Source organism: Ischnura elegans, chromosome 6, assembly GCF_921293095.1.
Source record: "Ischnura elegans chromosome 6, ioIscEleg1.1, whole genome shotgun sequence".
Lineage (NCBI taxonomy): Eukaryota > Metazoa > Arthropoda > Insecta > Odonata > Coenagrionidae > Ischnura > Ischnura elegans.
The window spans coordinates 40,806,043-40,830,931 of NC_060251.1; the positions used below are offsets into that span (position 1 = coordinate 40,806,043).

General features: G+C 37.8%; 2 protein-coding genes across 3 annotated transcripts; one reads left to right on the forward strand and one right to left on the reverse strand.

Moving 5' to 3' along the window:
• Positions 1–792: 792 nt before the first annotated feature.
• Positions 793–3,308, reverse strand: LOC124160949 (MFS-type transporter clz9-like). Its single transcript, XM_046537086.1, has 2 exons — positions 3,032–3,308; positions 793–2,732 (listed from the first exon to the last, which is right to left on the reverse strand). Exon 2 carries the CDS (start codon positions 2,725–2,727, stop codon positions 886–888), a length of 1,842 nt encoding a protein of 613 aa, XP_046393042.1. The 5' UTR covers positions 2,728–2,732; positions 3,032–3,308; the 3' UTR covers positions 793–885.
• A 1,562-nt stretch (positions 3,309–4,870) lies between these two features.
• Positions 4,871–23,360, forward strand: LOC124160678 (quinone oxidoreductase-like protein 1). 2 transcript variants are annotated; one of them, XM_046536646.1, is made up of 8 exons: positions 4,871–5,083; positions 5,292–5,559; positions 5,694–5,762; positions 7,697–7,807; positions 11,650–11,784; positions 12,761–12,948; positions 13,919–14,070; positions 22,938–23,360. In XM_046536646.1, exons 1-8 carry the CDS (start codon positions 4,988–4,990, stop codon positions 23,032–23,034), a joined length of 1,116 nt encoding a protein of 371 aa, XP_046392602.1. In that variant the 5' UTR covers positions 4,871–4,987; the 3' UTR covers positions 23,035–23,360. The 2 variants fall into 2 exon arrangements, with proteins under 2 accessions (XP_046392602.1, XP_046392603.1); XM_046536647.1 differs by lacking the exon at positions 4,871–5,083 and adding an exon at positions 5,128–5,204.
• Positions 23,361–24,889: the final 1,529 nt, after the last annotated feature.

Genomic DNA, 24,889 nt, shown 5'->3' on the forward strand with positions numbered 1-24,889 from the left:
GCATCCACAGGACTCATCAGCCATGTTAGGTGGGTGTAGTGCCCAGATATTGAGTCGGCAAGGGCATAGCCAGAAATAATATTTAGGGGAGGTTGGCCTGTAATACCCTTATGCCACCCCCCCAGAAAAAATCCTGGACCCACCCCTACTCTATGGTATTCTGATATAGCACCCTGCATGGTAGCTTTTTATTCACAATCAAGCCTACCAATTCTTTTTAATTATATGAATTTGAGTCCTGCTGTCTTCCTCACACTTTCCTGAAATCCTTTTATTTGACATTGTTAGCCATGGATGCTGATAGAAAAATGTCAGCGTGTGCACTCAGCTCTGCCCTTAAGGCATCATGTTGCCAGGTGTGGTGATGAAGCTTTTTTTGGAATGGTAAAATAAAAATTTTTTTTAAGTACCGTCAACTGGGGTAACTTTGGCCCAACTTTCCCAACTTTTTGTGAAACAAACAAGTTTCTACCAATTTATTTGTGATGAAAATTGCTTTTAAGTTTTCTAGTTATTATTGAATTATGTGCCTTAAATTTAAGCATTAGTTTAAGTCTCTAATAATTTTCCTAACCTAGATTTAAAAAATTTAAAAATTGGGACAAAGTTACCTGGGATTGGGGTAACTTTGTCCCAACCATTAAAACCTTTAAAATTTAGTACCATATTGTAAGTGGAGTAAAGTTACCCCATACGAGATTCTTTTCAAGTATTCAATTCTAAATTTTACTTGTTTTTTTGATTTAAAACTTTATGATTTGGACAAAAAATGTGGAAAAAGTAAACAAACTGTTACACTTAAAGAAAACCTCACTTTATTGTTATAAAAGGAAGTTAAAACATGTTTAAACCCTAAATAATTTTATATTTGCTTGATTAAACAAGTTATTCCACGAAATTGTCTAGTTCTGGGACTGTGAACTGGTTCCTCTTTGAAGCTACTTTAGGAGGATTTATTTTTGCCCAAACGTCATCCCAGTCATAGTCCATGCAGTCTTGCTTCTCAGGCCAGCGCCAGAATTTTAGTTTTTTTTCCATGCACTCAACTACTGGGCCATGATCAAAAAAGCTTACTATTTTGCCAGGGTACTTTTGTCCATTGTAGATCACAATTACAAAGTTATCAACGGCAAAATCTTCTGCTTTCCATTTTTTTTTTGTTTGAGCAGTAGGTTCGTCTTTCTTAGATTCTTCCTGAAGGTCTTCCATGTCTGAAAATGATTCACTCACTCCATCTGACTCTAACATCATTTCCACATCATCTTCATCCGAAGAAGAATTGTAAGACTGTTTAGGCTTCTTCTTGGGAACATTTTCTTTCTTAGAATTTGAAGAGGTGTGCTTTGACGAAGAGAGTTTATTGGTTGCTTCTAAGATAGATTCTTCGACATCCTTAACTGAAACACTCTTTCCTGCAGGCACTTGCAGCTTCCTCTTTCTCTTTTTGGGGCCATCTTTCGTCAAGTATTCAGCTCTCTTTTTCTCCAGTTGCTCAAGAAAGGCTTCTCCTATTACTGTGTTGTCAACCGGTTGGTTTTCTGGCAGCCTGTCTAGTAGTTTCTGTTTATTAAAAGGATGGATTCCACACTTTTCAAATCCAGCCTTCAGGTTTCCTACTTGATTTTCTGCTAAAGTAGCCATTAACTCTTTTAATAGAGTCGGAAATGCATCCTTTGGAATGGTTGTGAACTTAGAGCCAGAAACAGACTCTTTCCATTTGCTTAAGATTGCTCGCCATGATTTTTTCATGGGGGAAAAGAAGGCCACATCTAAAGGTTGGGTTAGATGGGTGGAGTTCGGTGGTAAGCAGACAAATTTAACATTATTTTCTTCACAAAGCCTAAGTACATTTAAACTAATGTGTGAAGACAAGTTATCCCCAATAATAACTTTTGGCCCACTTTGAGTTCTCACGTGCGCTAAGAACAATGACTCAAACCAATCTTCAAAACACATAGCATCAAACCAGCCACTTTTAGAACGATTATAACGAGCCCCTGCTGGTCCATTCTCAGTCCAAGTTGACCACATATTATCTGCCTTGTACACAACATAGGGGGGAAGGAGAGTCCCTGCAGCATTTCCAGAAAACATCAGAGAGGTCGCACTTTTACTATTATTGCATATGTTTTCCACATATTTAGCTCCCCTCTTGCAAATAACCTTTTTGTTTCCAGGGTCATCCGTAAGATTGGTCTCATCGTAGTTCCAAATATGAGTGGCAGGAACGTTTTTGATCACTTCTTTCAGGTTTTCCATGTAGCTTTCGATGTCTTTAGCACCAACTTCAGCTCTTACTTTTTTTATGTTAGAGCTGAGACGACTTGTCAGCTTCTCATGCCTTTTCAAAAACGATTTGGTCCATTCGTAGCCAGGGAGGTTTTTATGAAACTTATCTATTATGACACCTTTCTTATCTAAATAGCATTTTACTGCATATCTGAAATCAGTCTCAACAACTGGAAATCCATAGTCGGACAGTATTATCAAGTACTTTTCAAAAGCCAGCTCTTCTTCATCGCTAAATATTCTTGCTCGACCAACTGTATTCATGTGCCTGCCTTTCAATTTGTTCTTAATTGTAGATCTAGGAATGCCATGCCTTATTTCTGCAGCTCTTTGTGTTAATTCACCTGCTCGTATAGCCTTAAGACATTCCTCCAATATTTCTGGTTTGTAGTTAGCATAATTTCTAGTCCCAAGTGGTTTTATCCGGTTTCTCGGCATTTCCCCTGCAGCAAAACACACAATTGTAATTATACACAGTTTAACAGGGATATTCTGCAATTTTTTTTTAGCATCTTGAATGAATAAATAACAGCAAAAAAAATTTCTACCACAAATAAACAAACAAATATACCTCGGGGTAACTTTGGCCCAGCCACCATGTTGGGCCAAAGTTACCCCAAATCTGGTACAAAGTTAAACTAACCTACAAAACTCATCTCAGTTTGTAAACTATAAACATAAACAAATAGTTGTATTGATATTAAGTTAAACAAAGGATTACAGTAAAAGAAAATTCACTTACCAGCTCTCAACCGCTTTAAAATAAGAACGAGGTAACAAAAGTTGGAAGACAACAGAATCCAGCACTTTTACAACACCAAGATGAAGCAGCACTGCAGTGGTGGTGAAAAGTGTAACTAAACCCAGGTTGGCTCAGAAGTGTGGCCAGTGTTGCCATCTATCAGGAAATGCTAGAACTAAGTCAGTAAATCAACCTATATGTCAAAATACGGTACATTTAAACTTTTTCTAGTTTTGGGCCAAAGTTAACCTCAAAGGGCCAATGTTACCCCAACTGACGGTACTTATTTTAATTATGTCTATGAATTTCTTTTTCTAGTTACAATGTTTCTTTTCAAATTACTAAAGTAGTCATCCCAATATTTATCATGAGCCAGGGAGGTGCAAGTGCTCCCCTCTCTCAGCACCCAGCCATGTTGTTAACTTTTCCTTTTTGCTCAGTACTCACTCAAACTAGGATCTTTGTGACTTACTTCTCAAGGAGATACCGTATAAAATGAGAAACTGGTTCAAAGGTTGTTTTGTACCGTAAGCTATGTGACTATATGATCATGGCTATTGGAAAAACGTATGCATCTCAACTACTAGGTAACTTTATGGTGTAGCACAGCGCCAGATCCAGGATAGCGACAAGGGGGCCCTGGATTTTAAACTGGTAACTACACCTCTCATACTCATCAGTTGCTGTGGTGTAGTAGTTAGCCTATAGAGCTACGCATGTGTAGGTCATACCATACGATGTGTGTGGTCATACGATCGGTTCTCCCTGGAGTTAATTTTTTTTTCTTTCTGCCACAAAGGATAAAGTACTTGTGTTAGGCTTTGTATCTTCACCAGCCGGTTGCTTGCAGTTGTTAATTTTTTCTATTTACGGGAAAATCTGTTGTCAGTTGTTAAGCTCCTATAAAGACTGAATTTCACCGGTAGGCTTTAAATTCATGTTGGGATGAGCAGTGTAGCATGTGTAGTACACTGTTCAGCCGCCTTTGGCGCTCCAACAGAAGCAACTTACCTTGTCTGGGGATATTTGAAGGCATTCCTTACCTATCCTTCCCTAAATCTTACCCTTGCCTTACATAAGTCCCATAGCTTACAATAAGCTGTTTATCATTTTTTTCCGTAAGAGAACCATAAGAAGCGGATAACTCTCTTACTTTGTGGTATCTGGGCTAGAGGGTAACCTCCTAGCAAAATTGGAGGTCCTAACAAAATTACCATTTTAACTAGAGTAGATAATTGGATACTCAAGGTGGGGGATTATAGCCCTCTCTGGTTCTTCACTGATGTAACATACCCAAAAGATAGATGGTGAATACTCATGCAGCAAAATCAAATAACCAGTAATAAATTGTAAAAATCTATTGAAGGGAAACTGGAATGCCAGAATCGGAGAAGAATGAGATCAGACAATAAAGGTTCAGAATCAAGAAATGAAATGAAGGCAGTGCAGTTTTGTGGAAAGAAGGATTTCAAACAGGTATAAAATTAGTTTATATATTCGTATAGAAATAAATTCTAGTGAAAGAATTTCTGGATAGTATGGGAAAAAATTTCGTCGATTATCAACTGTAAGGGAACAATGAGATTTTTGAAAAGGGCAATTTAGCATTGAAAAAGGTTAAAATTGTGATTTCCTTGAAGCTCACATGGAGTTTTGCGGTCATATACCAATGTTTAAAATAGATAGAAGAGATATCCTGGAGATCAATGGGTTATATGGGCAAAAGTTGAATCTTTCACCTTTGGTTAATAATATGATTTTTGCGTGTTGTGGATTGAATCAACCGCAGTTTCGCAACAACAACATCGAAACAAATGCGTATCGAAATGAAATGCGAACATGGAAGCCATGGATGTTTCCATTCAAACCGGTGTCATTTTTATATGAAGGGGAAACATATTTTATAGAATCTCGCTTTATCAGTTGGACTATTATTTACATCCTACTTTAGTCGTTATGCCGCTCGACGTGAATCATTCGAAGAGCCACAAAACAATATTTGTTGAGTGTGGAAAATGCACGGATACACCCCCATTCCGAGTAACCTGCGAGGTAAATTTCTTAAGCTGAGGCTCTAGAGACTGATGGAGGTCTAGGGATTTAAACTTCCCGAAAATTTTGAGAGATATTGTTTCATCCGTACCCTGTATTCAAGTATATCCCTCCCACTTTTGTATGGTTTCGTTTTTTTCTTGAGTGTTTTTGCTGCACTTAGTTGCTCGGAATTAATCAACTTTATGCTCATTATTCCATTCTGCAGGCGTCAGATGAAGAATTTATCCTTGATCGACATGAAGTTAAGGTTCTCGTTCGTGCTTGTGGTCTGACTTCGCAGAATTTTTCAATGCTTCAAGACCTACATAAAAGAATTCAGGGCGGCCGATCTCATTCCTTAATTGGTACCAGCTTAACATCAAGCCAACAACTTGAAGGTCCAGTGCGCCTGAGTGTTGGCCAGGATGTAGCGGGTGTAATTGTAGCTATTGGAAGTGAGGTGTCGACTCTCAGTGTTGGCGACGAAGTTGCTGGTGTGTAGCATTTCCAATTACATTCATAGAAACTTTTATTCGATTAATTTAAATGGTTGTTTCCCAATATTTATTTTTACAGCCAATTTTCTTTTGTTAAGATGACTTATAGCCATGTATGCATCTTTCTTCAGGAATTATACCTCTAGATTCATCTCAGTCTGGATGCTCTGAATATGTGATTTTCCAAGAATTCGATCTGAGTAAGTCAATAATGTTGCGTGCTTTTTATTCCGTATGTATATGTGTACGTTTTCTTTTAATTTATCGCAGCTGTGTTGTTTTGTTTAATCGTTTTTGTGAATGTAGTTATTACTTATAAGTAAATTAAGTATCATCTAGGCCCATCCATCCTTCTGAACATCCACAATGTCCTGAGGAAAATTCTCTCTCTCACTAGACTGGGAGGCACCTCACAAAACTGTCAACCATCTGCAACTTAGTCCACCAATTATAATCAGGAGAAAACCTGTTGGCTTGCTATTTTGTGTAAAACCCATACGCTCCGTGGGATTCACGACCCCATTCACTTCAGAATTTAGTGTTTAACCACTTTAGTTGAAAAAATGTATTGACCCCACTTGGGCAGTGCTCCCATCTGACCCTGGCCTCAGTCTAATCCTCAGGTTGCAATGGCCCAACAATTAACATGGCAGATCCTGGCAGTGTACACATACCACATTTTTGAGGTATTGTACTGGAAGGGCCTCACAGTATAGAGCCTCTATACCCTTTTTCCCTGACTCATGGTGGCTGGACTGGAGAGAGTTAGATGCCAATCAGAGGTGCTGTCTCACTATTCCACTCTTCCCCCCTCTCTATTCCCCTCCATGTGGCCTACCGGCATTGCCAGTCCATAGTAGTAAACGTATGCTTGCTCAAAAGCAAACCAGCCGGCCTAGGTGGTGGTGAGTCAAAGTCCTTGCCTGCCAAACCGTAGGTCGTGGGTTCAAATCCCACCTTGGTAGGTGGTCCCTATCCAGGGCATGGATGTTTGTGTTGTGTATTGTTTATCCTCCGTTGTAAAGGCCTTAAAGTGCTGTTTACGGGGAATTTGGAAATAAAAAAATAAATAAAAAAAACACGTTAAAGAGCACTGTGCAATCTCCACAGGTTATGTTTGCCAACACATTGCGCTGGGACATGTGTGTATTGCATGAAAGTCAGAGAGAGACTGAGTCCTCATCCACACTTTCATGTGTCGCTTCTCTGTGATTGGCTAGAAAAGTGAAAGGGACACGAGCACATTCAAGTTCACCCACGATGAGTTGGGGAGAGGGATATAGTGTAGTCACTAGCTGCAGTGGGCCTGAACAGTGGCAGCCCATTGTTCATACACTTCCCTTCCATTCACTCCCATCTGTAGGAGATCCCCAAGTGCTGTGCCACCTCTAGGCAGTGGCTTAAAGATGAGCTATGACCAAGACAGGGCCATTGGCAGGGGGGGTGGGTCAGGTTGGGCGCTGCCCGACCTGGGAGAATTAATGCTCGACCTGGACAACTTGAACTGCAAGCATTTTATCATTCTATTCGTTATCCTAACCCACCCACCCCCATCAGTAACATATATTTGTAGCCCAACCTGACAACTTGTCTGCTCCCTCTGGCCAATGATCCTAGCTATGGCCCTGGACCTAGAGGTTGGTTAAGCCGCAGAATGTAATACATCCCCGACCCGCCAGCATGTCCCACTTAAGTCCAAACCTGGTTAGAAAGGTTCAGCTCCAAGGGGAACATGTGAAGTTCAAAGTCATTCTTTAGTTTCTGTAAGCACAACACTTCATATCAAGGAATTCCTTGTTGTAAGTTTTAAGAACAAGTAATAGCAAAACAAAACTTCCAAATTCTAAAAAGAGCTCCTTTTTCCTGAATCAGCTGCAGCAAAACAGTGCTGTTAATTTTTTTTGAGTAGGTACACATATGACTATTTCCATAAAAGTTTTGAAGGGTTTCAACTCCCTGTATGTGGCCTTGACAGGTAATGAACTTTAAAGCGCAGCTAATGTATTTGTTAATCTTGGTAGCTTTCTTTTATGAATGTATGTAAAAAAATATGAAAATATCTATTTTGCTTAAAGTTGTATTCCTTACTTATTTTTGTTGTCATTATATTAATTTTGGATCTTCTTTCACCTAGTTAAAAAACCCAAGAAAGTCAGCTTCGTTGATGCTGCAGGATGCATTGGAGATGCTGTGAAGGCATACACTGCCCTTTGTTTCCTTGCTCGAATGAAAACAGGCAATTCAGGTTAGTATGTCTGGAATTGCTTGTATACTAAAAGGATATGAAAATTGGGATTCTTTGTGGTTTGAATGCAGTATTTCATGCAAAGGCTCTTGGTTTGAATCCCAAGATTTGTCAAAATGGTCTTGTATTGTCCAGATACTATTTGGGATACTGTGCAGAAAGCTGTTGACAGCTACGGATTTTGCAGGTTTACAGCATAATTAAAAAAAAGCATTTGCTGTACTTTTTCTCCTTGGCTCAAGTTTAATGCAGATTTTAAGGAAGATTACAGATTGTGTGTATGTTTTTTTTTAAACCTCTGAGAGACATTAGGAATATGTGATTTTGAAGGTTACAAATGGGTTTTCTCAATGACTAGGATGATATTATTCAGGTTGCAGGATTATATGTGGAGATGAAGGTAAACAAAGATAACATAAATATAACTCCTGTACTAAGTGAAAAGAATAAGTTTCTGTAGGGAGATGTCTTGACAGTGGTGTTACAACTAGAGATGGGTGGAATAGCAGATTTCTCGAACTCGAATATTAAATCATTGCTCGAATATTCGAATACCTCGAATTTCGATTACCTCGAATACTAGAGTTACGCAAAGCACATTAAACGTATGTTTCTTCATCTATTTCCCTTGATGAATGTATAAATAAAAAGGTAACCAGTGGAACCTCGATCTATCGTTTTTCAAGGGGATGGACGAAAAAAACGATGAATGCGGGAATGTTTGACTAGGTTGCCTATGCCGCAGGAAACTCAGGATTTTGGCGAGTAATTGTGATTTCCTTTTAAAGGATTCAAACAGGAATTTATCTGATTAATGGAGTATTTTAATTTTATGGAAACAATTTGGGCATATAGTTGATTCAACTAACATCTCTCTAAAATATTCGAAGGGGACACACCACCTCGCGAAAAAATGATTTCATGCCGTCTCAGCATTTACTCTTCTACGATGGATTTCTGTCTGATGTATACATTCTTATCTACCAAACGCCATTTCAGCTGATACTCGGCTTCATCAAACTTCTTATTTTCAATAGGTAGCTCGCTTTACCCTCATTCCTATTGTCAATTGCTAGCAGACAATCCGAGGCGTTTTGCAAAATACACACGCTTCTCCACCGGTTTTTCTTCTTCTTCAATTATTTTCAGTCCATCTTTGGAAGTTCTCACGAGATAAGCAGATGAGTTCGAATTGCTAGCAGGGAGAAACCAAATATCCTGAGAAAAAATCCCTTCGTCTGTGACTGTGACAATAGAGATTTATAGCATAACTCATAAATTGTAACTTGATATTGATGTTTTCGGAAAAAAATACTGTATCAACTTCCGAGAAGCTCAGCTGCGAGAATATCGAGTTTTGCCAGAATGCTAAGTCTCCGTCGTATTGATTTATTTCCTTGCGTAAAATGCTTAAATAAAGTCAGAAATACGTCGTGTTGGTCTTATTCTTTTTTAAATTACGCGCACATTACTAATATTTCAATCCAATGAAGGTGTAATATCAATTGCCAAAAGTCATTTTTAGACACCTTTTGGGCTAATAGATGACTTATGCAGCAGTTGACCTCCAGCAATGGGGAACTTCGAAGCATGTAGTCAGAAAAAGGTCAGTGGGGGAGAAAGAGGGAAGGATGAAACACGATTCTATTACTCTCCTGTAACTTGATATTTTCTTTTGAAGCTTTTGATTTATGGTCTTTGTAATACGAACCCTGCGCAAGCTGGGGCTTTTTTTTTTATTTCGGAGAGGAGGAAAGCGTTGGAGGAGGGGCCGAGGGCTGATGAATGGAGGGGGTAGCGGATTTTGGGAATTGTGCTATGTAGTTACTATCCCACGCCACTGAGGTTCTCCTGGTGGGGGAAACCGGGGATTTTTGGATTTTTTCACCCGATCATCCACCCGATTTTTCCACCCGACCATCTCGGTTCCGCACGTTGAACTTTTTTCACCGCTCTAATCTGCAAATTTGATGTAGTTTGTCAACTTGCCTAAATCGGCACTGCGTGCACTAAACGACTAGTGTTTTCTACATTTTTCTGAGTCAACTACCAACGACGTGCGTGCGACAGTGTATGACGCGTAATTGAAAGTATTCGAGGTATTCGAGATGGTACCTTTAGTATAACTATTCGAGATCTCGATTATAGAATACTTTCTTGTATTTGAGGTTTTCGAGTTTTCAGGGATACTATTCGCACATCTCTGGTTACAACCAATAGAAACAGGTTGGCATGTGTAAAAATCATTTAGAAACCAGAACCAGCTTTTCATAATGTTCCACAGCATTTTGTTATTCTTGTGTCGGAAATGTCATGGGTGCATGGGGGCATCTATTTTGAGGTCCTTGCTGGGGTGTATCTGGGGAGATGTGGGAATGACCCACCTGGAAAAATTTGACCAATTGAGATTGTAGTGGCCATGCTTCATGCAGTGCTAGCAGTCCCTTTCAGTTTTATGGTCATATGTCCTAAGAAATAGGCTCAATTTAAGGTCTGAGAATGTCAAATTAATGATATTTTCCTGGGGAGAAACACCCCTTTTTGAAGTGGGGGCATTCTGTAGACCCTGGACCGAGCTGCTGAATACATGCTGGGTGTTCCTATGGCTCTCAAGCAAAATTCGTATGCTAAACAGAAGGGATTCACTACTTTGTCTAGTCATTGTAAAGGGTTGCAGGTTTTTGTGGTGACTGTATTGCTTTTGTAAGTGCTAAAGATGTCAAATATCTTTGTAAGATCTTCATGAAATATGTATTAAAAATTTGGTCATTGAAACCCACTTCCTGGCATGTACAGAGGTGCGACAAATGTGTAGACAGCCCACTGTCTAGTCTTTACTCTCCCAAACTTTGATAGACTCTGAAGATATTTTTTGGGAGACATTCCACGCCATCATAAATTCCCTGAATAGGGTGGTTTCCTATTATTTTTTTATTGCCTAAATCGAAAGATTATTACTCCTGGAGTACGTATTTCACGCTTTTAGATTTTTAAATGACGATATCTATTTTTCGCGATTAAATGAAAAGTGAAAAATTTCAAGCGCGCGAAAATGCGACGCGTAAGTAGGAATGATGGGAAAAAGACCATGCGACGCATTTCTGGTTCCCCCTCCCGCCCTGTGAGGTGATCTTGAGGCGAGTTGAGCGCTGATACGACGCAGGCTGCTAGCGGGTAGCTGAGTACCTTGCTGGTTGGTAGTGCTTGGCTTAAAAAAGGATTATTAATACCTTATCAAACGAAGAAAACTTTCCGACCTTAGCCAGTTTTAATAGGTGATTATTAAGACATGTTTCCCTGAGCTCTGTGCCTCATGCATGCATTGGTAACCTCAGACGATGTATAACTCCTATCCTCTCGTGTAGAAACTATGTCCCTGTGACATCACGTGGAGTGGAATCGCATGGGCGCCAATCTGGCCTTTTTCAAATGAGGATAAAATTTGACCCTTGCCATTCGTCTAAACCGGTATTTCAAAAACAAAATTATTTGTGTATTATGAATACACTAATGGTGGGTAACGAATCGCAATCAATGCCTTTCGTTTTCTTTGATGAAGGAAACTACCCTATTCTCATGGAAAGATTGTCATAGGAGCACCCTATTCTCAAATCAAGTACATTGCAATGGCATTACCTTTTGGGCACATTTGGATTAATGCTTAATTTTTAACTCAATTCACTTTATGAATTTATCCAATTTTAAGTGTATCCTGATATTATCTACGTAATACCTAAGTTTAAATGATGGGTTTTAGGGTATTATGTTTCTTTTTAGGTGCCTGTCCAATGAATCTCATTAATTATACTGTGTGTTTTAGAATAAAATTATTATTCTTCTAGTGTTGGTGCTGAATGGTGCATCCTCATTTGGCAGTATGTGTGTACAGTTGGCTCATCTTTGGGGAGCCAAGGTGTTATCAACTGCAACGTCCAGGGATGAAGTGCTCTACCTAAAAAGCCTTGGATCAAATAAAGGTGATTTTTTTATAAGTATGCTTATAATGTGAATCATCTTTTGACCATCATAATATCTAAATTTAATAAAGAATATCTATGTCCAATGTTAGAAAGTTGTTACATATTGTAATGATTGTTTAATACGTTGACTGCTATGGTGTGCTTGTACAAATTTATGGTGAAACTATCAGTGGTTTTTTTATCAGTTGAGTATTGCTGCTTCATGACAGGTAGAAATATAGTTGCAAATAGGTCTGAAATGAATTCTCTGTTTTAAAGTACAGAGGTCATAATGATCATTTGGGTTTTAATCCATGTCTAAACAATCGCTCCCAGTTGCCTGTGGTATCAGAAATATGGAATTCAGTTGCTCTGTGGTCGGTCAATATGACTAGCATTGTGGTCAATGTGATGAAAATGGGGATATGGTTAATTAGAGAGTATGATATTAGTTAAAATCAAAATAATTAAGCGTTTTCAGGTTTTGTATATTTCAGTGGAATTATCATTATTTTAAGCATTGAGGAAGATGAATCTTAAAAGCAATGAGTTAGCCCTAGTCCCTAACATCAAAATCCAGGTTAGTCACCTTTGGAATGACCATTAAGCATGGTTGCCAACATTGCCATTTCTTCAATCAGCTGCACTAGAGCATTCTCTATTTCAGTAGTCCCTCACTTTATAATATTAATCCATGCTGGATGACCGATCCTTGAAAAGCACACTGTTCTCTTGCTTATGAGATCCCAGTGTGCTATGGTAGATGCATGATGTTGTTGTCATCAACTGAAAATGGTCTGTGGTCACTGAAATTGGTTAGTGCTAAACATTGAAAAGCAAATTTAGACACTGTTGTGTACAATGTATCCAAGTATTTCATTTGGTTTCAATGAAGTTAAGTCGAATGCTGTTAATGAAGTAACCACTTTGGTTGGAATCAGCTGGCAATCTCTTGAACTCTCATGATTCTTGAATGAGGTTTTTTTTATTGCAGTTCAAGTACTAGAAATGGGTGAGGGTGACCCATTGTCTTTGAGAGCTGCATGTATGCATGAAACTGGTGGTTTAGGTGTGGATGTCTTGGTGGAGTCAGATTCTCTTGCTTCATGTCACTCGAAACATGAATTGATATCCTGTTTGGCAGTTGGTGGTTGTTGGGTGACCACTCGTCCAAATCTTCAGGTGAGAATTGAATATCTATTATCCATTTATATTATTATCTATTTGCCAACCTTGGTGATGGTGGAGTAAAGTCCTTGCCTGCCAAACAAAAGGTCATGGGTTCAAGTCCGGCCTGGGTAGGTGGCCAGTAGCAGATACAGAAAAAACTGAAGGGAAGGGGGCACATAAGATATTTTGAGCTACCTTTAACTCTCCTTAACCTAACTTAATGAGAAAGAAATAATTACTGTATATGTCTGAATATAGTCCTCCCTTTTTTTCCATAAATGCCCATGGTAAAAAAGACTATATTCAAATGCATTTTTTAACTTTTCCCGAAACTGAAGTCTCAAAATTAGGGGGGGGACTATATTCGGAGAAATACAGTAAGTCAGTCATGTGCAAAGTTTAAGAAAGTTTCATTTAAACTGATAATATGCATATACGAGACAGTGCCATCTAATGAAATAAAAAAGTTACAATTGTGTTTCTGCAATGTTAGGCTATGCGGGCGGCCTTGCAAGGGGGGGCACGTGCCCCCTATATGTAACCGCCATTGCAGGTGGCCCCTATCCATGGGATGGGTGTTCATGTTGTGTATTGTTTGTGTTAGAATCTGTTATGAAAGCTGTTATAAACTTTTTGTTGGGGTAGTTATAGTTTGAAGAAGAAATATATTAAAAATTTGATCAAAATTGACTCACTTTGTTTCTCAGCGTGCTTAAATTGTTTGGATTTGAACCCAGGACCCCTTGACCAACAGCCGAGATCCACACCCGCTTGGCTACCATGCTCCGTATTTGATATGTAGTATACCAGTTTGTAAATAGAATGGGAAAATCTATACATAATGTATTTAAAATTTCATTTGAAGCTACCCTCATTTTGTTAAATTTTATGTGCCAAGATGTATCATGCTGTCATATGTCTTTAATATCAAGAGTTTTCACCTAAGTTTTTTTTGCATGATAGCTATTACTTTGCCTTTCAGATTGATCCTCCAAACTCAAGGCAGCTGTATATGAGGTGTGCAAGTTTAGCTTATCTATTTGAACAAGCTTGGCTTCTGTCATCAGTACAGCAGGGGAGGCATCAGCATGTATTGAAAGACATCATGGAAAAATTATTCTCTGATGCTATCAGGTAATTTGATTCATTACTGGTTGTTTTTTTCATATGCAAATTTTCATTTGGTACTTGTGTCTTATAGTATCTGCTTCAAAATGTTATCACTTGCAGTTGAAGTTTGATATATTTATGAGTCAGAAATGGCGGTAGTGGTTTGATAAAATGATTCATTTTAATAGGTTTTTCTTAGCAAGGCTTTGGTACTCTCTTCAACAGGGAGGGTGAAAGCTACCAAAATTATAGCTTATGGCCCCAACTTTCTTCAGGGCTCCAAAAAGTTATCCATGTTAGTAACTGTCACCCACACCTTAACATACTGCAGCATTATTTGTCCCAATGCTAAATATCCAGGTTGTCCCATACTCTTCACCAAATTGTTCTCACGAATCATTTTGAAGAACACAGCAATATTGTGTCTAGTTTTTGCATTACTGATAACTGGTTAACCTATATTATTGATAATTCTAACTAACAAAATTACTGATACATACTTTTCTATATAAACACAAGTAATTTTGACAATTTTTATCATCAATTCATTTTTATCTCATTATTGAATTGAATTACTTCAAGCATTTAATTTCTTTTTCTATAAACACATATATATTCTGATTGGCCACTTTTGATTTTCTCAAATAATTTTTTGTTAAGTTACGGGCATCACACTTATTGTTAGTAAATGGTAAAGATGATAAGAAATCACTTCAAAATGAAGACATTTTCAACATTCTAGCCTCACTGTTGGAAAAGTTTTGATAAGTAAACATTAAATTTTTACCCTGAGCACACCAGAATGGCAATTTTTGGTGTTTTTTTTTCAAATTTCTATAACTTCAGGAAAAAAATATTTGAGAAAATTAAACGTGGCCAATATAAAATATCTATGTACTATGTTTGCAATGTATAATTGCAATGAAGGTTCCAGGGATTCTGGACCCCCCAAAATATAAAAACGCAATTATTTTCCTTCATAAAGGAAAACATAATATTGAAAGATCAAGAATTTACAAAATATTTCTTAGAAAAGTGAAGTTTTTTCGATTATGGAAAGTGTTCAAATTAGTTTAAAACCCTCTACTTAGGGTGCGTTCCGAAATTCACTGGCAGTACTGACAGTGCTGCCAAACCGTTCCAAAATCAACTGGCAGTACGGTACAGTAACCGATGACGTCAGTCATTTGATGACGTTCCGGACGTTCCCTACTGTGAACTCTACTGTGGCTACTGCAAGCCTAGAGCAGCAGTAGCGGCAGTAAGCAGACGGAAGGCGATGTTCACCTGTTTGGAACACAGCAACCGCTTTGTTTAATAACATATGGTACGCAAGTAAATGAAGTATAACGGACATAATTCATTATATATTCACGTAGACTGAGAAAAAGAACTCCAATTTTCAATTATAAATATGTATTGGATGTGAAAATGGCAAGTTGTGCGCGAATGAGTGTTTGATTACCTATATGAAATATTTGTTTTGCTAACTTCGTGTGATTTACCGATGGTGTCTTGAATAATGTCTCGTAAATTCCAATGGTACATAAGAAGAAATTCCTGAAAACTTCAACGCAAGAAACTATTATTATTAAAATTATGTTCTCAATGTATGTATGGGTATCGTGTGTTACATAAATGCATGCATTAACGTTAATTTCTTTCATCAATGCAATGCATTGATACATAGACTTTCTTGTTCCACCGTACGGTTTAATGTGTGAGCATAATAATAACATAAGTAATGGCAAAAGCAATTTTAATTACACGTTGGAAATTCGTCTATTTTTTTATAAGGACATTATTCTACCATATCAACTGTACGTATGTCATCGTCTGCTTAAGCTTCAGGATACTGACCTAATTGTTTTGTGCCATTGCATGAAGTACGAATATGTGAAGTGTATTGCGTTTAAATTTTCTTCAAACGTGAATATTGAGGTACACCTAATTAATTCCTGTATTGGTGCCTTGTAAATTGTTCTTGATTATGTTTACGCACTGTTTGAAGGCATTTGTCAACCTGAGATTGAAGTACTTTTAATTTTAAAAGTTTTACATGTCTATCCTCAATTGCAATGGATATTTTAAAAAAATATTTATTTAGGCTGCAATCTATCAATATCGAACTTTCATGTCTACAACGTATATATTCAATTTACTTTGAAAATGGCATTTGCACGATTCATTCCCTACAAACACAGAAAGTATTAAATCTGTATTAAACCCGTATTTTGAAATCCATAAAATCCCAATTATATCTAGAATTAATCTCTTTCAAATGGGTTGCTATGTCCACTATTTCCCGCGAAATGATCAACAGCAGCTACTGTTGACCGTTCCAAAATCACTGATTTGCTTACAGTGGCAGTACTGTATTCCGTTCTGTTTTGCAGCAGCAGTAGCAGTACTGCCAGTGAATTACGGAACGCGCCCTTAGTACCCTGTTTTTCAAAAAATCCCCCCCCCCCTCCCCCCCCCCGGTTTTGAACCCCCCTGAATGAAATTCCTGGCTACACCTCTGGGTCTCAGTAATTTAAAATGGTGTGTAGAACAATAGCACTGAGTCACAGCAACTGGTGCCCACAAGTGAGTCTGTTGTTTTCACCAGAAGTAGAAAATACTTGGTGGGGAGGTCTATGTGGTTGGAGCTCTGTAAGAGTGTGATTACCATTAAGTAAACCCAAATCAATATAAGGTTTCTTGTTGACATTTGTAATTTTCAGTTGTGTTTTGTCTCTGTTGGTTGGTTACCAAGATTGTTTATTGATCTGTATTTGTTAACAATCCTTATGTGTGTGAAGTTAAAATACGGTTCTACTAAAACTTTTAAAATATGAAGAGTTATTGCATTTAATTCATTTACAACTACCAGTGCTTTCCAATAAAATACCAACAGAGGTTATGGGCCCAGCACTGGTAAATTATAAGAAGTAAGTGAAGTCTTCATAATGTCGTCTGACGCATCCGGTATATCGTCTCACATTAAGCCGTTGTGTGGGCGTGAAGGATATCCAACTTGGAAATTTAAGCTGAAGGCGTATTTAATAGATCAAAACTTGTGGCATGCTGTTGATGGATACCCAAATGATGATCATACTGATGCTGCTTCAAAGTCCAGGAAGGATGAGCGTGCCCTAGCTAAGATTTGTTTGTGCGTGGACGATTCCGCTATCATACATGTAAGAAGATGCAAAACAGCTGCTGAAGCATGGAAAGTTCTTGCCGATGCATATGAAGATAAGGGTTTTGCCCGGAGACTTAACCTTCAAAAGACTTTGTACCGGTTATCCCTCGGAGATTATACGTCCATTGAAGAGTACCTAACTGCCGTAATGGATACCGCTCAGAAGCTTGCTGATATTGGGAAGGAGATTCCTGATGAGGATTTAGTTGCTATTTTGCTTGGAGGTCTTCCTTCACATTACGACCCCCTAGTAATGGCACTCGAGAATTCAGGAGTTGAAGTAACGGTGAACATGGTGAAAACTAAACTCTTAAATGAAATGTCCAAAAATGATGGTGCAACTGAGACTGCATTTGCATCCAATGCGTCTCGAACTATTCCGAAGAAAAAGAAGTTCCCGAAACGCAACAACTCTCAAGATGGTATCGTCTGCTATGGATGCAACCAACCCGGCCATAAAAAACCAGACTGTCCAAACAAGACCAAGAAAACGGCACAGACATCGAGTTCAACCCACAAGCAGCTACACAAGAAACAATACACTTTATTCTCGGATTTAGGTGTTGGTGGTTGTGCTCAAAGCAATAAAAATGATTGGTTTGTGGATTCCGGGGCAACTGCCCATATGACTCCTCATAAAGATATTCTGTTCAATGTTAAAAGTAACTCTGGTTTGGAGATTGTGTGTGCTGATAAACGTAAGTTGCAGAGTGACAGTATAGGTGATGTCATGATTCACAAAAGTAATAACAACAACAGTATTAGTAGTATTTCTGAAGTTGTTCATGTGCCTAATCTTGCTACAAATCTTATATCTGTGTCAAAATGTGTTTCAAAAGGTTTTGTTGTAGTATTTACGAAAGAAGGTGCTAAATTTTTTCATGATAATGATTGTAGTATTTCAGGGAATGTTTTAATGACTGCTCTTCCCAGTAACGGGTTATATAAGATAGAGTCACAGGTATCAGAAAGGTCCCTGGCTGCTACAACTAACCCTTCTCAGCAAACTCTTTGGCATTGGAGGTTGGGACATCTCTGCCGCTATGGTATGAATCTACTGAGAAATGGATTAGCTGATGGAGTTGATTACGCCCCTGAGGAAAATAGAACTGTATGTACTGCATGTCTAGAAGGGAAACAGAGTCGAGAACCTTTTCTTAAAATCAAAAGTAAAAGGGCGACTAAATGCCTAGAGTTGATTCATTCTGACCTCTGTGGACCATTCAGTGTAAAATCATTAGAAGGAAATAAGTATTTACTTGTATTTATAGACGATTACTCTAGAATGATATTTACCTATTTCATTAAAACAAAAGATCAAGTTAGAGTAAAGTTTCAAGAGTTTAAAAACCTCATGGAAAAGCAAACTGGCCAGAAAATTAAAATTTTACGATCAGATAATGGTTCTGAGTATGTTAATAGGGAATTCTCAGATTATCTTAAGTCAGAAGGAATTATTCACCAGACTTCCATACCCCGTACTCCTCAGCAAAATGGTGTTGCTGAAAGGGGAAACAGAAGCATTGTGGAGAAGGCTCGTTCCATGTTGCATAGTGCCAGACTACCTAAGTCATTTTGGGAAGAAGCTGTGAGAACTGCTACGTATCTCAAGAATAAATCACCTCATAGATCCGTTACAGGAATGACTCCAGAAGAAAAATGGACAGGTGAGCGTCCCAACTTGACACACTTAAGAGTATTTGGCTGCCGAGCTTTTGTACATATTCCAAAGGAGGAACGCAAGAAGTGGGATAGCAAAAGCAAGGAACATATATTTGTAGGATATAGTGAGAATAAGAAAGCTTACAAATTTAGGGATCTTTCTAATTATATGAAGGTAGTCCATGCTGGAGATGTTGTGTTTTTAGAAAATAATTTTTCCGGTGAGAGCAGTACTGATGCTCAAATTCCTTTGGATTCTTACAATGAAAATGCAGATTCAACAAAAGATGAAGCTGCGGCTGCTGTTAAAATTCTTTTGGATTCTCCTTGTGAAAATGCAGACTCAACAGAAGATAAAGCTGGGACTAATGTTCAAGAAACTGCTAAGAGTCCTAGATATCCTCAAAGGGTACGTAACAAGAAACAATTTCCTGATCATGTTGTTTTACAAGCAAAAAATTTCTTTGACAAAGAACCTACCACATTTGAAGAGGCTATGCAAAGTGAAGACAAAGAGCATTGGATGAAAGCAATGATGGAGGAATTAGAGTGTCTTAGAAAAAATGAAACTTGGAAGCTAGTGCGAGTTGCAAATAAAAGTGTAATACCATGTAAATGGGTTTACAAATTGAAAAGAGACAATGGTGGTAAGATCATCAAGTACAAAGCTCGTTTAGTTGCTAAAGGTTTTGCTCAAACTCATGGTATAGACTTTGAAGAAACTTTTTCTCCGGTAGTCAGAGGTTCAACTATCCGTTTGCTGTTGGCTATGGCAGCAGAACTGAATCTTGATGTTGAACATCTGGATGTCGAAACTGCTTTTTTAAATGCCACTTTAGATGAAACCATCTATATGACACAACCAGAAGGTTTCATAGCTGTAGGTGAAGAGAAGAAGGTTTGTCTATTACAGAAGTCTATTTATGGACTCAAGCAGGCTAGTCGTGCTTGGAACAAAACAGTTCACAAGTTATTGTATGAGATAGGGTATATTAAATCAAAACATGAACCCTGTGTCTACTTTAAACATATTGGAACTAAAATAGTTATTATTACATTATATGTTGATGATTTCTTTATATTCTCCAATGATGAGAAAGAAAAGAAGAAATTGAAGGAAGAATTGAAGAAGAGATTTGTCATTAAGGATCTTGGCAAGATCAAACATGCCCTGGGAATGAATTTTACAAGAGATGAGAAGAGGGGAGTATTCAAGATAGACCAGAAACAATACATTAAAGATGCTTTAAAGAGTTTTGGCATGGAAGATTGTAAGATTGTTTCGACCCCAGTTGACGTTAGTCAAATGAAAGAGAAGGGTAAGGATATCATAGATGTCCCGTACCAGTCATTAATTGGAACTCTCATGTATCTCTCCGTCAACACGCGGCCAGATATTTCCTTCATTACTAGCTATCTCTCCCAGTTTAATAAGAAGCATACAGATATACACTGGAAGATGGCCAAGCGGGTACTTCGTTATCTAAAAGGTACTATGGAAATGGGACTCACATACAAATGCACTGGGAAGCCTATTTTTGGTTTTTCTGATGCAGATTTTGCAAATGATCTAAATGATAGGCATTCATACTCTGGATATGTTTTCACTTGTGCAGGTGGACCAGTCTCCTGGAGTAGTAGAAAACAAAAATGTGTTGCCCAATCGTCTTGTGAGGCAGAATATATTGCTCTTTCCGAGGCTACTAGAGAGGCTATTCATCTAAAACATCTTATTTCCGAATTATTTCAGGAACAAGAAATTATTACTATTTTTGAGGACAATCAGAGCGCTCTCAAGTTAGCAGAAAATCCTGTTTTCCATGATAGAATGAAGCATGTAGATGTGAAATACCATTTTGTTAGAGAACAAGTAGAAAACGGTAATATAAACGTAGATTTTCTCTCCACTGAGGAAATGACAGCTGACATACTTACCAAGGGCTTAAATCGTATAAAACATGAAAAATGTATGAGAGGTTTAGGCATGGTTTAAAAATAATTTTAAAAAATTTGTAATTCATTTGATGGAAATGCTAAAGAGCTGTTTCAGCACATCTTCAATTACGGGGGGGTGTTGACATTTGTAATTTTCAGTTGTGTTTTGTCTCTGTTGGTTGGTTACCAAGATTGTTTATTGATCTGTATTTGTTAACAATCCTTATGTGTGTGAAGTTAAAATACGGTTCTACTAAAACTTTTAAAATATGAAGAGTTATTGCATTTAATTCATTTACAACTACCAGTGCTTTCCAATAAAATACCAACATTTCTCCCTACTAATTTAGAGATCACATGTGGTTTCATGTTGGCGGAATCAAGAATAAGTAAATAGCGAAAAAGGCAATAGGGTAGTTTCCTTCATCGAAGAAAACGAAAAGCATTGATTGCGATTCGTTACCCACCATTAGTGCATTCATAATACACAAATTATTTGGTTTTAGAAATACCGGTTTAGACGAATGGCAAGGGCCAAATTTTATCCTCATTTGAAAAAGGCCAGATTGGTGCCCATGCGATGCCACTCCACGTGATGTCACAGGGACCTAGTTTCTACACGAGAGGATAGGAGTTATACATCGTATGAGGTTACCAATGCATGCAAGAGGCACAGAGCTCAGGGAAACATGTCTTAATAATAACCTATTAAAACTGGCTAAGGTCGGAAAGTTTTCTTTATTTGATAAGGTATTAATAAACCTTTTTTAAGCCAAGCGCTACCAGATAGCATGGTACTCAGCTACCCGCTAGTATCCTGCGTCGTATCAGCGCTCAGAGCCTCTCCCAAGGTCACCTCACAAGGCGGGAGGGGGAACCAGAAATGCGTCACACGGACTTTTTCCCATCATCCTACTTACGCGTCGCGTTTTCACGTGCTAGAAAATTTTCACTTTTCATTTAATCGCGAAAAATAGATATCGTAATTTAAAAATCTAAAAGCGTGAAATACGTACTCCAGGAGTAATAATCTTTCGATTTTGGCAGTAAAAAAATAATAGGAAACCACCCTATTTTCACACATGCCTTGAGCTACATATTTTTGATCAATTCAGACTGTCAAATGACCGGGTAATAGAGTTACATACTTAACTTTTTGGATTATAGTGTTGCTGATAACCATTCCTAACTAGTTCTGCTGAGGATGTATTGGAAGCCACGGTCTGTTTGAAGCCATTAGGAAGCACTATTTGCAGTATAATTACATCATCACACCAACCTTTTTTCTTTTCTGAAAGAAACTGCTCATGATTGTATAAAACATATGCTTATCATTAATGTGAATGTAGAAATTAACTGGCTTTTATTTAATTCACCTTGGTGTGAAGTTGCTCCAAGAGTTTGTAGATTTCAGGCATCAAACTTGGATGATAGTACAAATATTGGGTAGTCGATGGAGAGGGCAAACTAAAAGTCCTAGTCATGGACAAAACCCAGCAAAGAGATGCTCTAAGAAATAAAAGTAGTGGAAAAAGCTAAAATTCACGGGATGAGAAGACCCTGTCATCTTACTTGGTTTATATTGAATGTGTTACATCTGCACTTCTGGTTGAGCATGCATTACCCAAATATCTATAATAATTACCGTATGTCTATGAATATTTATAAGGAAGCCTCAAAATTTTTATCTGAAAATTCTGAGACTTCAGTTATGGGAAAATGTATTTTAAAAATGTGTTTGAATGTATTTACTTATACCACGGGTATTTTTGGAAAAAAAGGGGGGACTACGTTCAGATAAATATGGTAAGTTGAGTTGTTATGTGGCATTTCTAAACATCCAAAATCTAAATGCCAGTTGAAGGTGGAAGAAATATTTCTGAAGCTGGTTTTTGTATTTACCTTGCAATTATCTACATGGAGACGGGTAGATGTTAACCTTCCAAAGGCTAGACTTAGAGAAATTAGGAGATATCTAATTTTTCCACTTTAACAGGCATTCAGATTTTCCTGTCTTTGGACAAAGTAAAATATCTTTTTCTTCTTGAGTGCTAATTTTTTTTTGTGAAGTGATAGTTTTAATAACTCCAGTTTTCAAAATTTTCAGGCCGAATATTCATCACACAGTAAGTTTTGATGAAGTAGCAGATGCAGTACTTGGGTTGGAAGAAGTCAAAGTTGGAAAGGTGGTTATGATGGTTTGATATTTCTTTAAAAATATGCTTGTTATCTCTTTTTATTCACTAGTCCAATGATTCTCCATTATTATTTATTGCAATATTTTATGCAATGCTTTTTATTATTGATTAAATCTTTGTATTTTGTTTGATGGAAGAGAAAGGAGCAAATTTATTTCCTCAGTTTTGCATTCCATACTCATTTTAAAGTTATGATAAATCTATAAGAAATACCTTTCATTGTTATTTATTTAAATCAGTATGAAAGGAAACTGAATAATAATACTTTTGTATGTTTACCTAATGTTAATCATAATAAAAGTGTTCATTCAAAAACATAACTTAAATCTTGACTGTTGTATTGTTCTTTTATTGTTACTGTTGCTTAATAATCTTATCTCATGTGAGAGACATTATTTATTTGATTTTACAGTTTGCAAGGAAGATGAGCCAGTATCCCAAAATCAGTCACAGTATGTATTTATAAGTTAGTGACACAAGTGCATATCTTGTGGGTAAACTTTTCTCGGGATTCCCACCGGGTTAATGTTTTAATATCGGCCAACGTTTCAAGCACCGTCTCGGCACTCATCTTCAGGGCTTTTTCTCTGTGGATTTTTTGCACAGTTACACTGCAGGGCTGAAAGATGAGTGCCGAGACGGTGCTTGAAACGTTGGCCGATATTAAAACATTAACCCGGTGGGAATCCCAAGAAAAGTTTACCCACATTATTCGCCGGGAAAGCATTAAATCATATTTCTCAAGTGCATATCTTGTATTCTTTATTCTTGAATGGTCTTGGGAAAGTAAGTAAAGGGTTAGGGAACGCTTAAATGACATGAAGAGGTGGAAATTTTGTGGATTGACATTTTAAATGCTGCTTTAAAAGAACCACACATCCATGCTTGCATGATGAAGGATTCATGGTATCATGATCATGGATGTGTCAAGTCACTGCGTGGGATTGGAAACTTAATTTCAGACATCATACAATGCAGTCACATTACACTCCTGCTAGCTAAAAGGATGCAGTTTCATGATCACAGCACAAAAAAATGTCAACACAATGTTTGCAATGTTTGGAAACCAGGATAACAGAGCTTCCAAGAAGGCTACTAGGACACTTGTCATGTTATTGTGCAACATGCATTACTCAGCTATGGATGTGTGGTTCTTGGAAGCCAGGAATTCCCTGAGAGGTGAGAGGATGATACCGAAGAGGTACTTACATCATCTAATGCACTTAGTATCAGTTGCTGCTAATCTTTGAATCTTCTGACGTAGGCCTTCTCTTAATCATCACCAATTAAAACTGCCCATGGTGGGAAAGTTTCCTGCGTTTAATAAGGTATTAATAATCCTTTTTTAAGCCAAGCGCTACCTGCTAGCAGGGTACTTTGCTACCTGCTAGCAGCCTGCACCTCAGCGGCGCACATATTTTCTCCCCAAGGTCACCTCACTTGCCGGCAGAGGGAACCAGAATGACGTCACACGGGGTTTTCCCATAATTCATACTTAGCCATCGCGTTTTGCGCCCTTGAAAATTTTCACTTTTCATGTAATCGCGAAAAATAGATATCGAGATTTAAAAATCTAAAAGCATGAAATGCATCTACCAGGAGTAATAATCTTTCTATGTAGGCAATAAAAAAATAATAGGAAACCACCCTAATCGTGGGTACAGTGCCACAACCAGAAAGGAGGCCTGGACTTGGAACACATAGAGGTGTTTGCTCTTGACTAATTTTAAGTATACCAGGACTGGCCATGGTGATAACTTTTACGGGAGTCACATGATGCAAAATTGTGGAAAAAAATCATTCGCCTTGACCAGGATTTTTTCTCTGTGGATTTTTCACACAATTTGTGCATCGGGTGGCT

What these genes read in the sequence shown, in the direction of transcription:
- LOC124160949 (XM_046537086.1), bottom strand. Translation starts at nt 2,727, where the DNA reads ATGCCGAGAAACCGGATAAAACCACTTGGGACTAGAAATTATGCTAAC.
- LOC124160678 (XM_046536646.1), top strand. Translation starts at nt 4,988, where the DNA reads ATGCCGCTCGACGTGAATCATTCGAAGAGCCACAAAACAATATTTGTT. An exon ending in CATTCCGAGTAACCTGCGAG is followed by an intron (nt 5,084 to 5,291) that starts GTAAATTTCTTA and finishes TCCATTCTGCAG; the next exon opens with GCGTCAGATGAAGAATTTAT. An exon ending in AAGCCTTGGATCAAATAAAG is followed by an intron (nt 11,785 to 12,760) that starts GTGATTTTTTTA and finishes TTTTTATTGCAG; the next exon opens with TTCAAGTACTAGAAATGGGT.